Source organism: Entelurus aequoreus, linkage group LG15 (assembly GCF_033978785.1).
Source record: "Entelurus aequoreus isolate RoL-2023_Sb linkage group LG15, RoL_Eaeq_v1.1, whole genome shotgun sequence".
NCBI classification, from domain to species: Eukaryota; Metazoa; Chordata; class Actinopteri; order Syngnathiformes; family Syngnathidae; genus Entelurus; species Entelurus aequoreus.
In genome coordinates, this window is record NC_084745.1 from 20,587,208 (window position 1) to 20,608,076 (window position 20,869).

Below are 20,869 nucleotides of genomic sequence, written 5' to 3' on the forward strand. Positions count from 1 at the left end.
ACAACTTGCACTGAGCCTAGTCTATAAAATCCACTACACCTCCCTGATACCGAAGTACATGTCAAACTACTTCCTTAACGTAAATGACCGCCATAACCACAACACCAGGGGCAGCTCCACTAACCACGTTAAACCCAGATTCCGAACTAACAAAGGTCTTAACTCATTTTCTTTCTATGCCACATCAATGTGGAATGCGCTCCCAACAGGTATAAAAGAAAGGGCATCTCTAACCTCCTTCAAAACCGCAATAAAAGTTCACCTCCAGGCAGCTACAACCCTAAACTAACACCCTCCCCGGATTGCTAATAATCAAATGTAAACAATCAAATGCAGATACTTTTTCTTATGCCTTCTGATCTCTCTCTCTCTCTCTCTCTCTCTCTCTCTCTCTCTCTCTCTCTCTCTCTCTCTCTCTCTCTCTCTCTCTCTCTCTCTCTCTCTCTCTCTCTCTCTCTCTCTCTCTCTCTCTCTCTCTATGTCCACTACTTGCTGTCCATATCCTACCCCCCCCCCACACCCCTGATTGTAAATAATGTAAATAATTCAATGTGATTATCTTGTGTGATGACTGTATTACGATGATAGTATATATCTGATAGTATATATTTGTATTATGAATCAATTCAAGTGGACCCCGACTTAAACAAGTTGAAAAACGTATTCGGGTGTTACCATTTAGTGGTCAATTGTACGGAATATGTACTTCACTGTGCAACCTACTAATAAAAGTCTCAATCAATCAATCAATCAATGCACACTCTTGGCATTCTCTTGAAGAGCTTCAAGCACACCAGTGAAGTGAAAATCATTTCAAGTGACTACCTCTTGAAGCTCATCGAGAGAATGCCAAGAATGTGCGAAAAAGTAATCAGAGCAAAGGGTGGCTATTTTGAAGAAACTAGAATATAAAACATGTTTTCAGTTATTTCACCTTTTTTTGTTAAGTACATAACTCCACATTTGTTCATTCGTAGTTTTGATGCCTTCAGTGACAATCTACAATGTAAATAGTCATGGAAATAAAGAAAATGCATTGATTGAGGTTTGTCCAAACTTTTGGCCTGTACTGTACATGGATGAAGGAGAACATGTGCGTCTATCTGTGTTGGCCCTGTGATGAGGTGGCGACTTGTCCAGGGTGTACCCCGCCTACCGCCTGAATGCAGCTGGGATAGGCTCCAGCGACCCCCCGTGATCCCAAAAGGGACAAGCGGTAGAAAATGGATGGATGGATGTGCGCAACTTAAGTGAATGGTTATGAGTGAATGTCAAGCAAGATGTATTACTGATACAATTGAGCGTTGTGTATGGTTCCTCCTGGCTATTAACAAGCGTTGAGAGTGCTTGCAGATCCATGCGGAGGTCATGCACAAACCAATTTCCACTTTGGTAAACACGCCAGTGACCTGGGTCAGCCCGCTCTGTATACCAGCCTGCATGTCGACAAGCAGAGCGCTGCTGGAATGTTGCCAGCTGAATCAATTAGTCCGAGCTGCTTCTGGGTTGGGGGTTAGAGGGTCTGGTGCTGGCTGTTGATGCAACGCTTCATTCCGGGGGGGTTTTGTGCGGCTACCTTGACTTCAAGCGTGTTTGTCCGGCTTTCAATCTCCCTCAACAAGCTAACAAAAGTGTGTTTATTGCTTGCAGTCGGCCTTTTCTCTTTCATTGCGACCTCTTCTCGTCTCTTCAGTCTGTTCTAGAAAGCCGGCTTGTGGTCACAAAAAGCAAAGCACAAAATCCACCCCCCCCGTCTCGTGTTCAGCCGTGCGATAAAACGTCAGCACTTGTAAATGAGAAGCGATTAACCCGCGAGGCGTCACCTGTCGGCGCATGAAAGGCGCAGACAAAAGCCCGAAAAGTCGCTGTTTAGCGCTGGGATGAGCTCCTCCTAGCGAGATGAGAAGGATCTCCGCAGCTTATACAATCAGTGAATGAGTTCTGGGATGAGGTCAGGACGTTGCTTTATGTTCTTTATATGGGGAAGACCGATGCCTGCAGACGAGCACATGGATGCTCAGCACTTCTGCCGCTTTGACGTCTTTCATCAATCTGCGTCAGATGTCTGCAGAGCTGACAAAAGAGCAGAGGGAAGATTAAAGAGTGGATAGAACGTGTTTGGAAAAGGGGAGATACTTGATGCTCCAGATTAGATAACGTCTGTCTATTAATGATACCATGTTGTCATAACCCCGCTGAATTGAAACGGTATTGAGATGCTGATATATCATACTTGCCAACCTTGAGACCTCCAATTCCGGGAGGTGGGGGGTGGGGGGCGGGGTGGGGCGTGGTCGGGGGTGGGGGGCGTGGTTAAGAGGGGAGGAGTATATTTACAACTAGAATTCACCAACTCGAGTATTTCATAATTATTTCATATATATATATATATATATATATATATATATATATATATATATATATATATATATATATATATATATATAGAGAGAGAGAGAATACTTGACTTCCAGTGAATTCTAGCTATATATATATATATGTATATATATATATATTTATTTTATTATACATATAAATAAAAGAAATACTTCAATTTCAGTGTTCCGGAGGCTATCCAGTAGATGGCAGTATTGTCCTGTTTAAGAGTGTCACAACATTGCTGTTTACGGCAGACAAACTGCTTCACGGTAGACGAAAACGTGACTGCTGTTGTTGTGTGTTGTTACCGCGCTGGGAGGACGTTAATGAAACTGCCTAACAATAAACGCACATAAGAAACCAAGAACTCGCCCTCGATCATTCTACAGTTATAACGTGATTGGGCAGGCACGCTGTTTATATCGTGGGAAAGCGGACGTGAAAACAGACTGTCGCCGCTGTCCCCACTCAGGGAATTCAGCCGGAGCTGGAGGCCACGCCCCCTCCAGCTCCGGCTGAATTCCGGGAGATTTTCGGGAGAAAATTTCTTCCGGAAGTTTTTCGGGAGAGGCGCTGAATTCCGGGAGTCTCCCGTAAAATCCGGGAGGGTTGGCAAGTATGCGATATATATATATGTATTGGGAGTGTCGCGATCCGATATCTGCAAAAAACGAATGATATCGGCTTGCATCTATAATCTCTGATAGGGGCAGTCCTGCAGCGTGTTTACGTGTGCACAGCTGGACAGCCAGTTGACATCTACATGTAAGCACACAAGGTTGGTCTTTTCTTCTACTTCAGTCAAGTCATTTACAAAAGGTAAACATGCTAGGCTGCAGGCTACCAGAAAGTAGCACATACACAGAAGCTAAGCACACAACAGCACACAAGTTAGACATGCGTAATAAGTGTCCTCGCAGTCTAAAACAGTACATTTGTCAATATATAGAAGTATCAAATGATTATAGTTACACATTACATACACATACAAAGTCTCCAAGGTTATTAGGCATATTTGAAAGTATCCGGTAACAAACGTGTCCGCATCATTCCACTTACTGCGTTGAGTTTATCTTAATAAATTAGTGTGACCACCAGTTGTCGTGAAAAAAAACTATGGTATTTTCCGGACTATAGAGTACACCGGGATAGAAGCTGTATCCAAAAAATTTAAGAAGAAATCCATGCATCCGTTTTCTACCGCTTGTCGCCTTCATGGTCGAGAGGGGTGCTGGAGCCTATCTCAGCTGCATTCAGGCGGAAAGTGGGGTACACCCTGGACAAGTCGCCACCTCATCCCAGGGCCAATACAGATAGACAGACGACATTCACACTCACATTCACACACTAGGGTCAATTTAGTGTTGCCAATCAACCTATCCCCAGGTGCATGTCTTTGGAGGTGGGAGGAAGTCAGAGAACCCGGAGGGAACCCACGCAGTCACGGGGAGAACATGCAAACTCCACACAGAAAGACCCAGAGCCCGGGGATTGAACCCAAGACCTTTGTATTGTGAGGCACATGCACTAACCCTGTATCACCGGTGCTATCCCGAAAAACATGTTTTTCCATATATTGGCCACAACATGTCGCAGATATATACGCTGCGAAATGAATTATGTACACGGTAAGACTCTGTAAATGTTTATTTACATACCTTAATTGTTTCCAAACAGTGCCTGTAACACGGCAGTAAAACAGCTGATCAAACAAAACAGAAGTCATCGTCATGGACCCACTAGCTGCCGAAGCTCGCTCTCCAATCAGCTCAACCGACTCACTAACTCCACGGTGACATTTCGGTGAATTTACTGAGGAATTTGTGATACTCAAACTATACATAAAGAATGCCTCTGTAAGTTAATAATACTAACACAGACACACGTAAACGTGTTAGCATATTAGCTAATGCTAACGACGCTAATACTTTGATAGCACGTACAAATATGCACGAAAACACTCCTACGGACATCACACATGGGACGGTTTAGTAAGTACACACAGTTTTAGTTATGCTGTAAAACTTACAAACGTTGCTCGGAGTGATGAATGAAGAATCCATAAAAGTAGAAACGCTATGGACGGCTAGAAGACTGAACGGCACATAAGAAAAACATTGCCGGTAAATGGAAGGAAACTGCAGCACCTGAGTAAACTGGTTCAAAAGATGGCGCCATAGCCCAAACAATAAAACACCCTCTGTGTTTTTGCTCATTTTTTTTTTCATAAAAATGTTATTATTATGCCCTACGGCAAAGAGAAATCCCTAAATCAGCTGCTCAGTCTTACAAGCCGCAAGGCTCAAAGTGCAGGAAAAAAGTAGCGGCTTATAGTCCAGAATTTAAAAATGTTTACACTCTACTTTGAAGACATACGTTTGTCATAAGGTGAGTGTTTTTAATAGCTACCGTTGTTCTCTGGATAATTTCATTTCAAGTATGTACCATGATTTGTGCCGATATCGGATCGGATTAATACGGTATTAGCCAACACCCAAGCCATATGGTCGGTGAAAAAGTTGTACCGGGACACCTCTGCTATGTTGGTGTCAACTTCTACATCAGGTTATTGTATATAAACGCATTGCATATTGTATTTACGGTATTTTCTGGTCAGTTTGTTGATTAATTTTAGCACTGCTGCCACCTAGCTAGAGGCTTGTGTATCGTTCAAGCATGAATAAGGACTGGAAGTTCCCTCCTCTCAAAGCCCTTATTTAAGAAGCTGTGTACTACACTGAACCAGGAAGTAGACTGCACCCGTACAACAACCAGATGGACAAATAAGTGTCGGCGTTATTGAGTCTGACATTCATCATAGATGAGTAAAAAAAATAATAATTAAAAATAAAATAAAAACATTATTCCCATCATCTGATAAAATTGCTACTTTGTTTTATGAGTTGTACCACCAAACTCTGGAAAAGTTTTCTTTTTGCATTTCCTCATTTTGAATTAATGATGGCCTCTAATGTTGGTCAAAGTGTCCCAGTAACTAACTGGTAAAGATCCAGTGCCTTAGTTGAGGCGCTGCTCTAATCCCCCAGAGGACCAATTAGGACGTGATGGAGCATCTTTTCATAGCAAAAAAAAAAAAACGGCAGTTAGTTATTTCCGTCTCAATCTGCAAAACGCTCCTGTGTGTTAACGTCTTGTCTCGTCTTACGCGTGTCTGTCTCGTCTTCACGCGCTCAGACAGTAGTCACTTGTGATCTTTAGGCTTGACGGCACTCATGTTTTCTGTTTAAACAACCTAATTATTTGTGGCGTCGCCGAGAGAAGGGAGACATCATATTTTACGTCTGTGTGTCATTTATTTAGGATTGCAGCAAGTTTTTTTTTTTTTAAAGTGCTTATTTAAGAATGTGGAAGTAAAAGAGTGACAATGTTTTGTTAAACTTCAAAGGTTAACAACAATTTTTAAGTATCAAGAGATCCTGCAATAGTGCAGTGGCGGGCCGTGCGTTTCCCACCTAGGCTTTCAGTGATGTCCGACTTCAATGATTACCTCTCAAAATACCATCATTTATGTCAGCAGATGACCATTGCTGGAGAAATACTATACAGGAACGCACTCACGCACTACTGTTCATTGAAACACATCAACAGTGTAAAAAACGGGTTATTAAAAAAGTTAAAGTACCAATGATTGTCACACACACACTAGGTGTGGCGAAATTATTCTCTGCATTTGACCCATCACCCTTGATCACCCCCTGGGAGGTGAGGGGAGCAGTGAGCAGCAGTGGTGGCTGCACTAGGGAATCATTTGGTGATTTAACCCCCAATTCCAACCCTTGATGCTGAGTACCAAGCAGGTCTTTGGTAAGACTCGGCCGGGGTTTGAACTCACAACCTACCAATCTCAGGGCGGACACTTTAACCACAAGGCCACTGAGCAGGTTTAGAATGCATGTATACATTGTAACTGCACTTCTCCAACATAAAAGTGATAAATAAAAATACCAAATTGTACCATTAAGGAGTGGGACAGGAGGACGCGAGCATTAGCAACTTATTCTATGTTAGCTACATGCTAACACACTGCAAATACTGAAATCTAAGTAAGATTAAATATCTCAAATAAGGGTGATATTTGCTTATTTTCTGTCTGATAAGATAATTCTTCTCACTAAGCAGATTTTATGTTAGAGTGTTTTACTTGTTTTAAGTGTTTTGGTCCTAAATTATCTCAGTAAGATATTACAGCTTGTTGTTGAGATTTTATGACCTATATTGAGTAAAACATGCTTGAAACTAGAATATCAAATATTGCAAAGCTGTGTCATCAACACTCACAAGTATAAAACTACTTTTTCAAAGTAAGAATTTCTTATTTCAAGCGTGAAATAAAAAATCATGACTTTGACACAATTGTGTCTCATAATTAAAACAGATGACAGCCAAATAGATGTTGCTGTTTTATTTTCAATTAAAAAATAGAACAAGTTGGCAAAGTACAGTAAACTCAAAGTTAATATTTAAACATTTAACATGTGACATTTCTAACAATTTGGAACAGAAATAGTTCATGCACATTCAGATACATTTTTCAAAATTACAATAAAAAAAAAATGGTCAGGGGCCGGGCTGTAAATAAATATATATATATATATATATATATACACACTACCGTTTGTGGAATAGCCTTCATTTCTAAGAACAAGAATAGAGTGTCGAGTTTCAGATGAAAGTTCTCTTTTTCTGGCCATTTTGAGCGTTTAATTGACCCCACAAATGTGATGCTCCAGAAACTCAATCTGCTCAAAGGAAGGTCAGTTTTGTAGCTTCTGTAACGAGCTAAACTGTTTTCAGATGTGTGAACATGATTGCACAAGGGTTTTCTAATCATCAATTAGCCTTCTGAGCCAATGAGCAAACACATTGTACCATTAGAACACTGGAGTGATAGTTGCTGGAAATGGGCCTCTATACACCTATGTAGATATTGCACCAAAAACCAGACATTTGCAGCTAGAATAGTCATTTACCACATTAGCAATGTATAGAGTGTATTTCTTTAAAGTTAAGACTAGTTTAAAGTTATCTTCATTGAAAAGTACAGTGCTTTTCCTTCAAAAATAAGGACATTTCAATGTGACCCCAAACTTTTGAACGGTAGTGTATATATATATATATATATATATATATATATATATATATATATATATATATATATATATATATATATATATATATATATATATATATATATATTCCTTGCGCACTAATTGACTGAAAGAGCATGCACTTAGCGCGATGATGTCATTTTATCGATGTGAAAATGCAAGAAATGTAATGCAGAGCACATGTCATTATGTCAAGATAATGGCACTAGCATTTACTTAATTTAAGAATATTTTTCAACATATTGAGAAAAAAGGTCTCATATTTGTTTTTTTATCAAGAAAAGTGCACTTGTTATTATTGAGAAAATACTTATTTTAAGGTATTTTTGGGTTCATTGAGGTTAGCTAATTTTACTTGTTTTGGAAAGTCTTGACAAGCCAAATGTTCTTGTTCTATTGCCAGACAATTGTGCTTAGTTCAAGTAAAATGCCCCTAATTTTTGTATTTTTATTTTTATTTTTGAACACTGACTTTTTGCAGTGCATGACTCTCACATTTTAACAGCAACATTAAGCTCGATTAGCAAATTTGCTCAAGAAAAACAAAATGCTCAAATGTACCCTTCTTAGGTCTGTAGCGGACTGACCAATATAGTCTGCAGATCTCCAGGCTTCGTTTTAAGATGTGTAACGAAGCCTGGGGAAGAAGTTTAAGACGTATACGTTGTAACTGCACTTCTCCAACATAAAAGAATTGATAAATAAAAATACCAAATTGTACCATTAAGGAGTGGGACAGGAGGATGCAAGCATTAGCAACATTAGCATAGCTGTGTTAGCTACATGCTAACATGACTCTCACATTACAACAGCAACATTAAGCTAGGTTAGCAAATGTGCCCAAGAAAAACAAAATGATCAAACTTACCGTTTCTAGGTCTGTAGCGGACTGACCAATAGTCCGCAGATCTCTGGGCTTCATTTTAAGACATGTAGCGTAGCCTGGGGAAGAAGTTTAAGACTTATACATTGTAACTAGAGATGTCCGATATTATCGGCCGATAAATGCTTTAAAATGTAATATCGGAAATTATCGGTATCGTTTTTTTATTATCGGTATTGTTTATTTATTTTTTTAAATTATTATTATTATTTAATAAATCAACATAAAAAACACAAGATACACTTACAATTAGTGCACCAACCCAAAAAACCTCCCTCCCCCATTCACACTCATTCACACAAAAGGGTTGTTTCTTTCTGTTATTAATATTCTGGTTCCTACATCCATCCAGCCATCCATTTTCTACCGCTTGTCCCTTTTGGAGTCGCAATATATATCAATACAGTCTGCAAGGGATACAGTCCGTAAGCACACATGATTGTGCGTGCTGCTGGTCCACTAATAGTACTAACCTTTAACAGTTAATTTTTACCTATTTTCATGAATTACTAGTTTCTATGTAACTGTTTTTGTATTGTTTTACTTTCTTTAATATTCAAGAAAATGTTTCTAATTTATTTGTCTTATTTTATTTTATAATTTTTTTTAAAAAGGACCTTATCTTCACCACACCTGGTTGTTCAAATTAGGCATAATAATGAGTTAATTCCACAACTGTATATATCGTATCGGTTGATATCGGTATCGGTAAATAATTATCGGACATCCCTAATTGTAACTGCACTTCGACATAAAAGAAGTGATAAATGAAAATACAAAATTGTACCATTAAGGAGTGGGACAGGAGGATGCAAGCATTAGCAACATTAGCATAGCTGTGTTAGCTACATGTTCACATGACTCTCACATTCTAACAGCAACATTAAGCTAGGTTAGCAAATGTGCTCAAGAAAAACAAAACGATCAAACTTACCCTTCTTAGGTCTGTAGCGGACTGACCAATAGTCCGCAGATCTCCGGGCTTCATTTTAAGACGTGTAGCGAAGCCTGGGGAATAAGTTAAAGATGTTTTTAAAAGTAAAAAAAAACAACCTTTTGAGCACGTATTCTCTGAAAAGTGGAGCATGTATTATGATTTATTTTTTTGTGTGAATAAGAAATGAAATAAGATGTGTAAAAAGTCATGTTTTAGTACCGTTGGGCTTTAAAAGCCTACTGAAATTATTATTTTTTATTTAAACAGGGATAGCAGATCCATTCTATGTGTCATACTTGATAATTTCGCAGTATTGCCATATTTTTGCTGAAAGGATTTAGTAGAGAACATCAACGATAAAGTTCGCAACTTTTGGTCGCTGATAAAAAAAGCCTTGCCTGTACCGGAAGTAGAGTGACGTCGCAAGTTGAAAGGCTCCTCACATTTCCCCATTGTTTACACCAGCAGCGAGAGCGATTCGGACCGAGAAAGCGACGATTACCCCATTAATTTGAGCGAGGATGAAAGATTTGTGGATGAGGAACGTGAGAGTGAAGGACTAGAGTGCAGTGCAGAACGTATCTTTTTTCGCTCTGACCGTAACTTAGGTACAAGCTGGCTCATTGGATTACACACTTTCTCCTTTTTCTATTGTGGATCACGGATTTTTATTCTAAACCACCTCGGATACTATATCCTCTTGAAAATGAGAGTCGAGAACGCGAAATGGACATTCACAGTGACTTTTATCTCCACGACAATACATCGGCGAAGCACTTTAGCTACGGAGCTAACGTGATAGCATCATGCTTAAATGCAGATATAAACAAAATAAATAAACCCCTGACTGGAAGGATAGACAGAAAATCAACAATACTATTAAACCATGGACATGTAACTACACGGTTAATGCTTTCCAGCCTGGCGAAGCTTAACAATGCTGTTGTTAACAACGCCATTGAAGCTAACTTAGCTACCGGACCTCGTCAGAGCTATGCTAAAAACATTAGCTATCCACCTACGCCAGCCAGCCCTCATCTGCTCATCAACACCCGTGCTCACCTGCGTTCCAGCTATCGACGGAGCGACGAAGGACTTTACCCGATCATCGATGCGGTCGGCGGCTAGCGTCGGATAGCGCGTCTGCTATCCAAGTCAAAGTCCTCCTGGTTGTGTTGCTGCAGCCAGCCGCTAATACACTGATCCCACCTACAGCTTTCTTCTTTGCAGTCTTCATTGTTCATTAAACAAATTGCGAAAGATTCACCAACACAGATGTCCAGAATACTGTGGAATTTTGCGATGAAAACAGAGCTTTTTGTATTGGATTCAACGGTGTCCGAATACTTCCGTTTCAACCATTGACGTCACGCGCATACGTCATCATACATAGACATTTTCAACCGGAAGTGTGGCGGGAAATTTAAAATTGCACTTTATAAGTTAACCCGGCCGTATTGGCATGTGTTGCAATGTTAAGATTTCATCATTGATATATAAACTATCAGACTGCGTGGTCGGTAGTAGTGGGTTTCAGTAGGCCTTTAAAGGAGTGCAGATATGAAAAGAAAAGTTAACATAAATTATTGGGAACTTAGGGACTTGCCTTCAGTGTTCATTTTCCTTGTGGTCTTGACACACCTGTGTCGCCCTCGACCATCGCGTCTCTCAGTTCTGCCCTCTCGCTGTCATCCCGTCTTTCACCTCCTCGAGCCAAAGACGGCGTAATGATGAAGAAGCGAATAAAGCACCGGCAGGTACTGTATCTGCAGCGGTGCATGCTGGGAGTCACCTTGTTCACCATTGATTGTGCAAAGTGGATCGCTGAAAGCGCTCAATTAGAAAGTGAAAGTCCCCTCATTGAGTGCAAAGCAGTCGTCGGTCCACGAGCTTATCCTCGCCCGGGGTGAGTGACTGAAAGCTGGCTCGTGTCCAGGTTGCCTGGCAGCCATGAAAGCTTAAAGAAGTTCCGCTGAAAGCTTCTAGGAGTTACTTTGTGAAGCCATCAGGAGTGACAATGCACACATGATGATGATTATTGCACGTAGCTTCCTTCCACCATCCAATGTCCAATCACCTCCTGTATCGTACATTTCTTCTCCCATTCGCCGCCTTAATAGCGACTCTAAAATGAGCTGGAATCTTCTTCCTGCGCGCAGCTCGGCATTGTGGAAATGTGGCGCCCACGGAGCGATATTTCACTGGCAGCAGGCTGACGTTGATGGATGGAGGATCATTAGACGTTTGCCAGTTTGCTTGGGCGTCCGGTTATTTTCAGCAATATGAGACACAGACGGCCATGTTTGCTTCTCACTGATGCACGCTGGACTCCGAGAAGCTCTGCAAACAAAACGTTATGTCAACTTTAGGATATTGTTTTATTTGTTCTTGTAAGGTTACTTGAGTTTCCTAAAAGTAGTACTTTCTCTACAGTCATGTGATTTTATTCCAATAAGTTAACTTCATTCTCGTAAGATTTCCACTATTTCTAAAAAAATATGACTTTTGTCTTGCTCAAGTTCAACTTAAAGTGTACTTAAAATTTTTTTTTAAAAATCTAAAGAAATGGTTTTCCTTTTCTTGTTCTAGTAAGATTGCAAATGTATTTTCCTAAAATTGTTACATTTTATGAAGTAATGCATTTTTATTGTAACAATTTCAAATAAGAGTCCAACTTATTTCTCGTAAGATTTCAACTATTTCTGAAAAAATATGACTTTTGTCTTGCTAAAGTCCAACTTAAAATGTACTTTAAAAAAAAATAATCTAAAAATGGTTTTCTTTTTCTTGTTCTAGTAAGATTGCAAATGTATTTTCCTTAAATTGTTAAATTGTATGAAGTAATGCATTTTTATTGTAACAATTTCAAATAAGAGTCCAACTTAATTCTCGTAAGATTTCAAATTTCTGAAAAAATATGACTTTTTCTTGCTAGAGTCCAACTTAAAATGTACTAAAAATGGTTTTCCTTTTCTTGTTTTAGTAAGATTGCAAATGTATTTTCATGAAATTGTTAATTTTTCAAATGTTTTATTATAACATTTTCAAACTTAATTCTCGTAAGATTTCAACTATTTCTGAAAAAAATAGGACTTTTGTCTTGCTAGACTCCAACTTAAAATGTACTTTTAAAAAAAAATATCTAAAAATGGTTTTCCTTTTCTTGCTCTAGTAAGATTGCAAATGTATTTTCCTAAAATTTTTAAATTTTATGAAGTAATGCATTTTTATTGTAACAATTTCAAATAAAAGTCCAACTTAATTTTCGTAAGATTTCAACTATTTCTGAAAAAATATGACTTTTGTCTTGCTAGAGCAGTGGTTCTCAAATGGGGGTACGCGTACCCCTGGGGGTGCTTGAAGGTATGCCAAGGGGTACGTGAGATTTTTTTTAAATGTCTGTCAAAAAGAACTGTGAAAAGAAATGCAACAATGCAATATTCACTGTTGACAGCTAGATTTTTTGTGGACATGTTCCATAACTATTGATGTTAAAGATTTTTTTTTTTGTGAAGAAATGTTTAGAATTAAGTTCATGAATCCAAATGGATCTCTATTACAATCCCCAAAGAGGGCACTTTAAGTTGATGATTACTTCTATGTGTAGAAATCTTTATTTATAATTGAATCACTTGTTTATTTTTAAACAAGTTTTTAGTTATTTTTATATCTTTTTTTCCAAATAGTTCAAGAAAGACCACAACAAATGAGCAATATTTTATTTTAGTTATACAATTTAATAAATTAGAAACTGATGACATAGTGCTGTATTTTACTTATTTATCTTTTTTTTTCAACCAAAAATGCTTTGCTCTGATTAGGGGGTACTTGAATTAAAAAAATGTTCACAGGGGGTACATCACTGAAAAAAGGTTGAGAACCACTGTGCTAGAGTCCAACTTAAAATGTACTTAAAAAAAAAAAAACATCTAAAAATGGTTTTCCTTTTCTTGTTCTAGTAAGATTGCAAATGTATTTTCCTAAAATTGTAAAATGTTATAAAGTAATGCATTTTTATTGTAATAATTTCAAATAAGAGTCCAACTTAATTCTCGTAAGATTTCAACTATTTCTGAAAAAATCGGACTTTGGTCTTACTATAGTCCAACTTAAAATGTACTTTAAAAGAATATATATATATATATATATATATATATATATATATATATATATATATATATATATATATATATATATATATATATATATATATAAATGTTTTTTTCTTGTTCTAGTAAGATTGCAAATGTATTTTCATAAAATTGTTCATTTTTATGAAGTAATGCATTTATATTCTAACAATTTCAAATAAGAGTCCAACTTAATTCTCATAAGATTTCAACTATTTTTAAAAAATATTACTTTTGTCTTGCAAGAGTCCAACTTAAAATGTACTAAAAATGGTTTTCCTTTTCTTGTTTTAGTAAGATTGCAAATGTATTTTCATGAAATTGTTAGTTTTTCAAAATTTGTATTGTAACATTTTCAAACTTAATTCTCATAACATTTTGACTATTTCCGAAAAAAAAATAAAAAAGATATCCGGCTTTTTAAATGTACTTAAAGAAAATATATTTAGTTTTTCCTTCTAAGATTTCTACTGTACTTTGCAAAGATATTTTTGTCAAATAAATACTTTTTCTACCAAAAACAACTTAGAAAAGTTTATTCATTATTGTAAGATTTCGACTAATCCTGAAAAATTATGACTTAGGATAAATTTGTCATATTTATACTTTTTTCTCAAAAATTACAACTTAAAAACAAACAAATTTCCTTCTATGATTCCTACTTCTTTCTCGTAAGTTAACAACAAATAATGTGAAACGTTTGTTACCCTACTTTGCAAGTACCGGTAGAAGGTTTTGTAAATCGAGGTTCCACTGTAAGTAGTAAGTAATGTGTCATCACTGGTCTGTTTGCATGAATCCAAACGTTACTTTTGTGTTTCTAATATTTCTACGAACTCTGACTCAAAAATGCACAAAAGAGGCGTCACCTCGTTCTTCTGATGTGTCCGTTTACCAAAGTGTTGTGTTTTAAGTGTCCCGGAGGTTCTTAACTGTGCGCCCACACATGACCCCGCTCTTTTGCGTCATTTGTCACTGGCATTGAGTCCATGGTGTCCCTAATAGGCCCTTTTCCACTAAAAGTTAAGGAACGTTAAGTTCCTGGAACCTATGGTTCCTGGAACTAACGGTTGCTGTAGAAGTGTGTGGTTTGTGTTTCCACTGCATTTAGCAGTTCAGGGTAGTTTATACAAATCCGGCTGATGACGTATGGAGGAGTGATTTACTATATTTCTAAACTGATACCATATAAATAAACAGACACTATTAGTTCACAGTTCTTTTACTCAAAAGTAGGTTTGTCCCGATACCAATATTTTGGTACTGGTACCAAAATGTATTTCAATACTTTAATACTTTTCTAAATAAAGGGACCATAAAAAATTGCATTATTGCCTTTATTTTAACAAAAAATCTTAGGGTACATTAAACATGTTTCTTATTGCAATTTAGTCCTTAAATAGAATTGTGAACATACGAGACACCTTGTCTTTAAGTAGTAAGTACGAAAAACAAAGGCTCTTAATTTAGCTGTTGACATATGCAGTAACGTGTCATTTCTCATTCTATTTTGTCAAAATTATGAGGGACAAACTGTAAGAAAAATATTATTAATCCACTTGTTCATTTACTGTTAATATCTGTTTTTTTGTTGTTTTTTTTACATGTTCTATCTTCTGTTAAAATGTAATAATCACTTATTCTTCTGTTGTTTGATACTTTACATTAGTTTTAGATGATACCACAAATTTAGGTATCGATCCAATACCAAGTAGTTACAGTATCATACATTGGTCATATTCAAAGTCCTCATGTGTCCAGGGACATATTTCCTGAGTTCATGAACATAATAGGAATTTTAAAAAGGAAAAAAGATTTACTAATGCTTAAAAATATCGATGTAATCAGAGTAGTGTCATTACAGTGGATGTCAGGTGTATATCCACCAATGGCGTTTGTTTACATTTTGACGCCGGTGAGCTACGGTGTGTAGTGAAGCATGTTTAGCTATTCCTCGTCCTGCAGGGATGATACTTGTAAGAAATGTACTTTATTTGTCGCCATGGAGGCGAGGATTAGGGATTTAGAAGTAGCTACAACACTGGACTTTAGCCGTTAGCTAGCTAGCCATGTCTTAAAGCACCTCTTCCTGAGGGCGTTTCAGTGTTATAACTTCACCTTTATCGTTACTTTTCAAGCCAAAATGCGTCCGTTCTTCCTTTTCTGTCTACACACTGTTTCTGCTTGTAAGTACTCCGTGTGTGTGTGTTGCCGAACATGCTCGTAAACCGTAAACTTGTAAACCAGCAATGACACAACGGGACGACGACGCGGCGTCATGCCGGTTAAAAAAAGGGGGGGATGGGGTGGTGGTACTTTTTAGAAGCGGTATAGTACCGAATATGATTCATTAGTATCGCGGTACTATACTGTACTAGTATCGGTATACTGTACAACTCTACTCAAAAGTAAGTAAATGAAATACATAGCAATCACGTACAAAATGATATGATCTATAAAATAAAGTGTACCGGATTGTTTATAAAAAGTCAGGTCATGTCCGATAGTCAGAAAGTCATCCTCTCGGTAAATGATGACTTTATGAGGGTCAGGCGATTTATTTTGGTCCATTTCAGCTGTAAATAACAATATATAAATAATAAATGTCAGGGTTTATCTGTAAATAACAATATATAAATAAATAAAAATGTCAGTGTTTTTCTGTAAATAACAATATATAAATGTCAGGGTTTATCTGTAAATAATAATATATGAATAAAAAAATGTCAGTGTTTTTCTGTAAATAATATATAAATAATAAATGTCAGGGTTTATCTCACGCCGACAACACGAACACATCAGCTAGCGTTAGCTTGTTAGCATTAGCATTCGGTTCACTCGGGTTGGGGCTAATAACTACAAAAATGGAGTGACACTGACTACTTTTACAACATGTAAGAAATAGTTAATACCGTATTTTTCGGACTATAAGTCGCAGTTTTTTTCATAGTTTGGCCGGCGACTTATACTCAGGAGCGACTTATGTGTGAAATTATTAACACATTACGGTAAAATATCAAATAATATTATTTAGCTCATTCACGTAAGAGACTAGACGTATAAGATTTCATGGGATTTAGCGATTAGGAGTGACAGATTGTTTGGTAAACGTATAGCATGTTCTATATGTTATAGTTATTTGAATGTGTCTTACCATAATATGTTACGTTAAAAAACCAGGCACGTTCTCAGTTGGTTATTTATGCATCATATAACGTACACTTATTCTGCCTGTTGTTCACTATTTTTTATTTATTTTAAATTGCCTTTCAAATGTCTATTCTTAGTGTTGGGTTTTATCAAATACATTTCCCCAAAAAATGCGACTTATACCCCAGTGCGACTTTTATATATGTTTTTTTCCTTCTTTATTATGCATTTTTGGCAAGTGTGACTTATACTCCGGTGCGACTTATACTCCGAAAAAATACGGTATTTCATGTTATCTACTTTTGTTCCACTCGTGTGTCGCCTCCTTTTTCCACATTTATCCAACAAAGTCAGTGTAGTAAGCAGCTGATGTCGCCGCTTTAAGTCCGGCTCCATACTCCTCCGCAAATACGTTTACAAGAGTCCGTCTACTTCTCCTATCTTCGCGTAACGAAATTAGGTTTGTAAAAAATAATAAACAGCAATAAAGTGCATGTAGTTTAAAGACTACGGCTGAGTAAAAACACTGCAAGATAGTTCCACTGATCAGCGTTCTTCAGCACAAAGACGCCCCACAAAAGTTCCTTTCATTCTATTTGTCTCTCCGTTGTCAAGTTTGTTGTAATAGAAACACACAAGAAGTAAGAAATAAGTCGTCCAGCATTCTGTAAGTGGTGGTCGTGTTTGAAAAATACGTTTTAGGAACGCCCACAACTGTGTTCAACCAATCAGCGCTCGACAGCACAACCCGCCTCTCGAAAGTTCCAGGAACCTTCCAAAAGACTGTCAAGAACTAAAACTACCTGGGTAGTTTTTAGTGGAAACACGGGGGAACTTTATTTACCTGGGTAAGTGGGGACGTTCTTTAAAAAGGTACTGCGGTGGAAAAGGGCCTCATGTGATTTTTATTCTATTTTGTTTTTGTTTGTTTGTTGTAATGTGGCAGTAATGGCTGTTTTAAAGGCCTACTGAAACCCACTACTACCAACCACGCAGTCTGATAGTTTATATATCAATGATGAAATCTTAACATTGCAACACATGCCAATACGGCCTGGTTAGATTAGTAAAGTGCAATTTTAAATTTCCTGCGAAATATCCTGCTGAAAACGTCTCGGTATGATGACGTTTGCGCGTGACGTCACGGATTGTAGCAGACATTTTGAGACACCATTGTGGCCAGCTATTAAGTCGTCTGTTTTCATCGCAAAATTCCACAGTATTCTGGACATGTGTGTTGGTGAATCTTTTGCAATTTGTTTAATGAACAATGGAGATAGCAAAGAAGAAAGCTGTAGGTGGGAAGCGGTGTATTAGCGGCCGGCTGCAGCAACACAAACACGTAGCGGCTACGTCGTAGCCGGTGTTTCATTGTTTACATTCACCGAACGATGACAGTCAAGCTTTACTATTGGCCTGTGGAGAACTGGGAGAACAGAGACTCTTACCAGGAGGATTTGAGTTGGATACGCATGCTTGTGGAGATGGGACAACAGAGACTCTTACCAGGAGGACTTTGAGTTGGATACGCGGTACCGTGAGTACGCAGCTGCGGCTTCCAAACATTTAATCGCTTGCCCGTACGTGTGTGCCTATGTGCATGTCACGTACGTAACTTTGGGGAAATATTTGTGCTGTATGAACTTTGGGGAGGTGAACGGTACTTTGGGCTGTGGGATTGAGTGTGTTGTGCGGGTGTTTGATTTGTATTGGCGGGTTATATGGACGGGAGGGGGGATGTGTTTGTTATGCGGGATTAATTTGTGGCATATTAAATATAAGCCTTGTTGTGTTGTGGCTAATAGAGTATATATATGTCTTGTGTTTATTTACTGTTTTAGTCATTCCCAGCTGAATATCAGGTCCCACCTGCCTCTCACAGAATCTTCCCTATCTGAATCGCTTCCACTGCCCTCTAATCCTTCACTCTCACTTTCCTCATCCACAAATCTTTCATCCTCGCTGAAATTAATGGGGAAATCGTCGCTTTCTCTGTCCGAATTGCTCTCGCTTCTTGTGGCCATGATTGTAAACAATGTGCAGATGTGAGGAGCTCCACAACCTGTGACGTCACGCGCATATCGTCTGCTACTTCCGGTACAGGCAAGGCTTTTTTATCAGCGACCAAAAGTTGCGAACTTTATCGTCGATGTACTCTACTAAATCCTTTCAGCAAAAATATGGCAATATCGCAAAATGATCAAGTATGACACATAGAATGGATCTGCTATCCCCGTTTAAATAAGAAAATTGCATTTCAGTAGGCCTTTAATGTGGCAGTAATGGCTGTTTTAAAGTTGCTATTTCATCAATCTATCAATCAAAGATTGTTTATATAGCCCTAAATCACGAGTGCCTCAAAGGGCTGCACAAGCCACAACAACAGATCCCACATCAGGGCAAGAAAAAACTCAACCCAATGGGCTACAATGAGAAACCTTGGAGGGGACCGCAGATCCCCCATTTCAATAAATAGACCTTGACCTTGACCTTGATCTCGTGTCTCCGCAGTGATGGTCCTGTTGATCGTGACCATGCGTCGCAGGCGGAAGGTGCCGCTCATCCTGGAGGAGGAGCGAGACATCCGCGAGAACATCGTCCGCTACGACGACGAGGGCGGCGGCGAGGAGGACACGGAGGCCTTCGACATGGTCGCCCTGCGCAACCTCAACGTCATCAGGGACCCCAGCGTGCGGCGAGACGTCACCCCGGACACGCCCACCTTCTTCCAGTACACGGCGCCGTCCCGCCCGGCCTACAAGTCCCTGCCGGACAACGTGGTCTTCCGGGAGTTCATCTGGGAGCGCCTGAAGGACGCCGACGTGGACGCGTCGGCGCCGCCGTACGACTCGCTGCAGACGTACGCCTTCGAGGGCAGCGGCTCGGTGGCCGACTCGCTGAGCTCGCTGGAGTCGCTCAGCACGGACTCGGACCAGAACTACGACTACCTCAGCAGCTGGGGGCCGCGCTTCAAGAAGCTGGCCGACCTCTACGGCAACGCCGAAGGAGGCGCGGGCGGCGTCTTCTCGTAGCGTCCACATGACAGATGAGTCATTTACTGCGATTTAGTCTGCCTTATCATCGGGACTCAAAGACAAGACGCTTGTTTACGTCCTCGGTTGGATTTGACTCCAAAGACATTCAAAGGTTTCGCTCTCGGGCTCGGCGCCAGACGGCGACTGCTGATTCCAAACGAGAGCGTTTCCTTCCGTGGGCTCGGCGGTACCTGTCCTTTCATCGGGGGACTTGTCTCTGCTCGTCCCTGCTGGCAAATCAGTGTCATTTATATGCTTTTTCTGGGATGGGGGGAAATGGGGGGGTTCCACGTTGTTGAGCGTCTCAGCGAGCTAAAAGGAAGCGACATCATCAAAAAGAACTCCATGTCTCCGCCGGGTGAGACGGGGACGCCGCTTCTACGCTCCTCGCCATTCAGATGTTCAAATGTCGTGTTTGTCGTTTATTTTTTATTTTTATTCAGCCTCCTGCCGCCTCGCTTTTGGAGCTAAAAACAATCCCGCTGCCCTGCGAGGCGGCTCGGCTTAACGGGAGGGGGGGACGCGTCGGGGGGCGTGTGGGGTTATATTGTGACATTGACGCCATTAGACGCTAGAAGACAAAGAAAAAGTGACGGGTTTGCTTCTGTAGTCCAGCTTGTAAGGTTGTCATCGTTAACGAGCATTTCCGATCCTCACACTTTCTTACTCATTATTATTTATTCCTTTTTTTAAATTTTAAATCATGTAATAAAATTGGCTTTCAGCTCTGTTAAGATTTGTGTGGTAAATAAAAAAAATAAAAAAATAAAAAGTTTACTCGGCAATTTCCCTTTTGAGGGCTCACAGGAAGGGACGGGACGAGAGAGACGTCTTCTCAGGGCGGGACGCGTTGATCAAAGCTACGGTGAGTCGTGCCTGATGATATTTGCATACTAATGAATATGCATGAGTGCGATGAAAACTTTGTCTCCTTTAAAGCCGTCAAGTAACAAGAACGCGACGTTCCTGGGAGGCGAGTCTCGTCACATCCAAACTTTACCTTTCTACTGTCCTCCACTGTACACTCATGTACAAGTAAGTACATTCTACTTCCTTTTCAATCATGTCCTGTTCTATGGTTATCGTCACACAAAAGTAATTTTGGGGATTTTTTTCCCCCTTTTACTCCAAATTGTATGATTTCAGAAGTCTCAAAATTATTTATTTATACGTTGTAATACATTTGTTATACATGTATTTTAAGTCTTATAAGCACCACTTTTGAT

At 39.1% G+C, this 20,869-nt stretch overlaps 1 protein-coding gene and 1 long non-coding RNA gene across 2 annotated transcripts in view; one reads left to right on the forward strand and one right to left on the reverse strand.

Annotated features, from left to right (window-relative positions):
- LOC133630555 (cadherin-22-like) overlaps positions 1-20,135 on the forward strand; it is a 313,236-nt gene extending 293,101 nt beyond the window's left edge. Inside the window, exon 11 of the mRNA XM_062022171.1 lies at positions 19,120-20,135. Coding sequence (XP_061878155.1) covers positions 19,120-19,640 — 521 coding nt within the window. The 3' untranslated portion in view covers positions 19,641-20,135. The remainder of the gene's footprint in view (positions 1-19,119) is intronic.
- On the reverse strand, positions 1,038-9,401 carry LOC133629923 (uncharacterized). Its single transcript, XR_009821164.1, has 3 exons — positions 9,326-9,401; positions 8,377-8,450; positions 1,038-2,073 (listed from the first exon to the last, which is right to left on the reverse strand). It is a non-coding gene; the product is annotated as an uncharacterized LOC133629923 (long non-coding RNA).
- Positions 20,136-20,869: the final 734 nt, after the last annotated feature.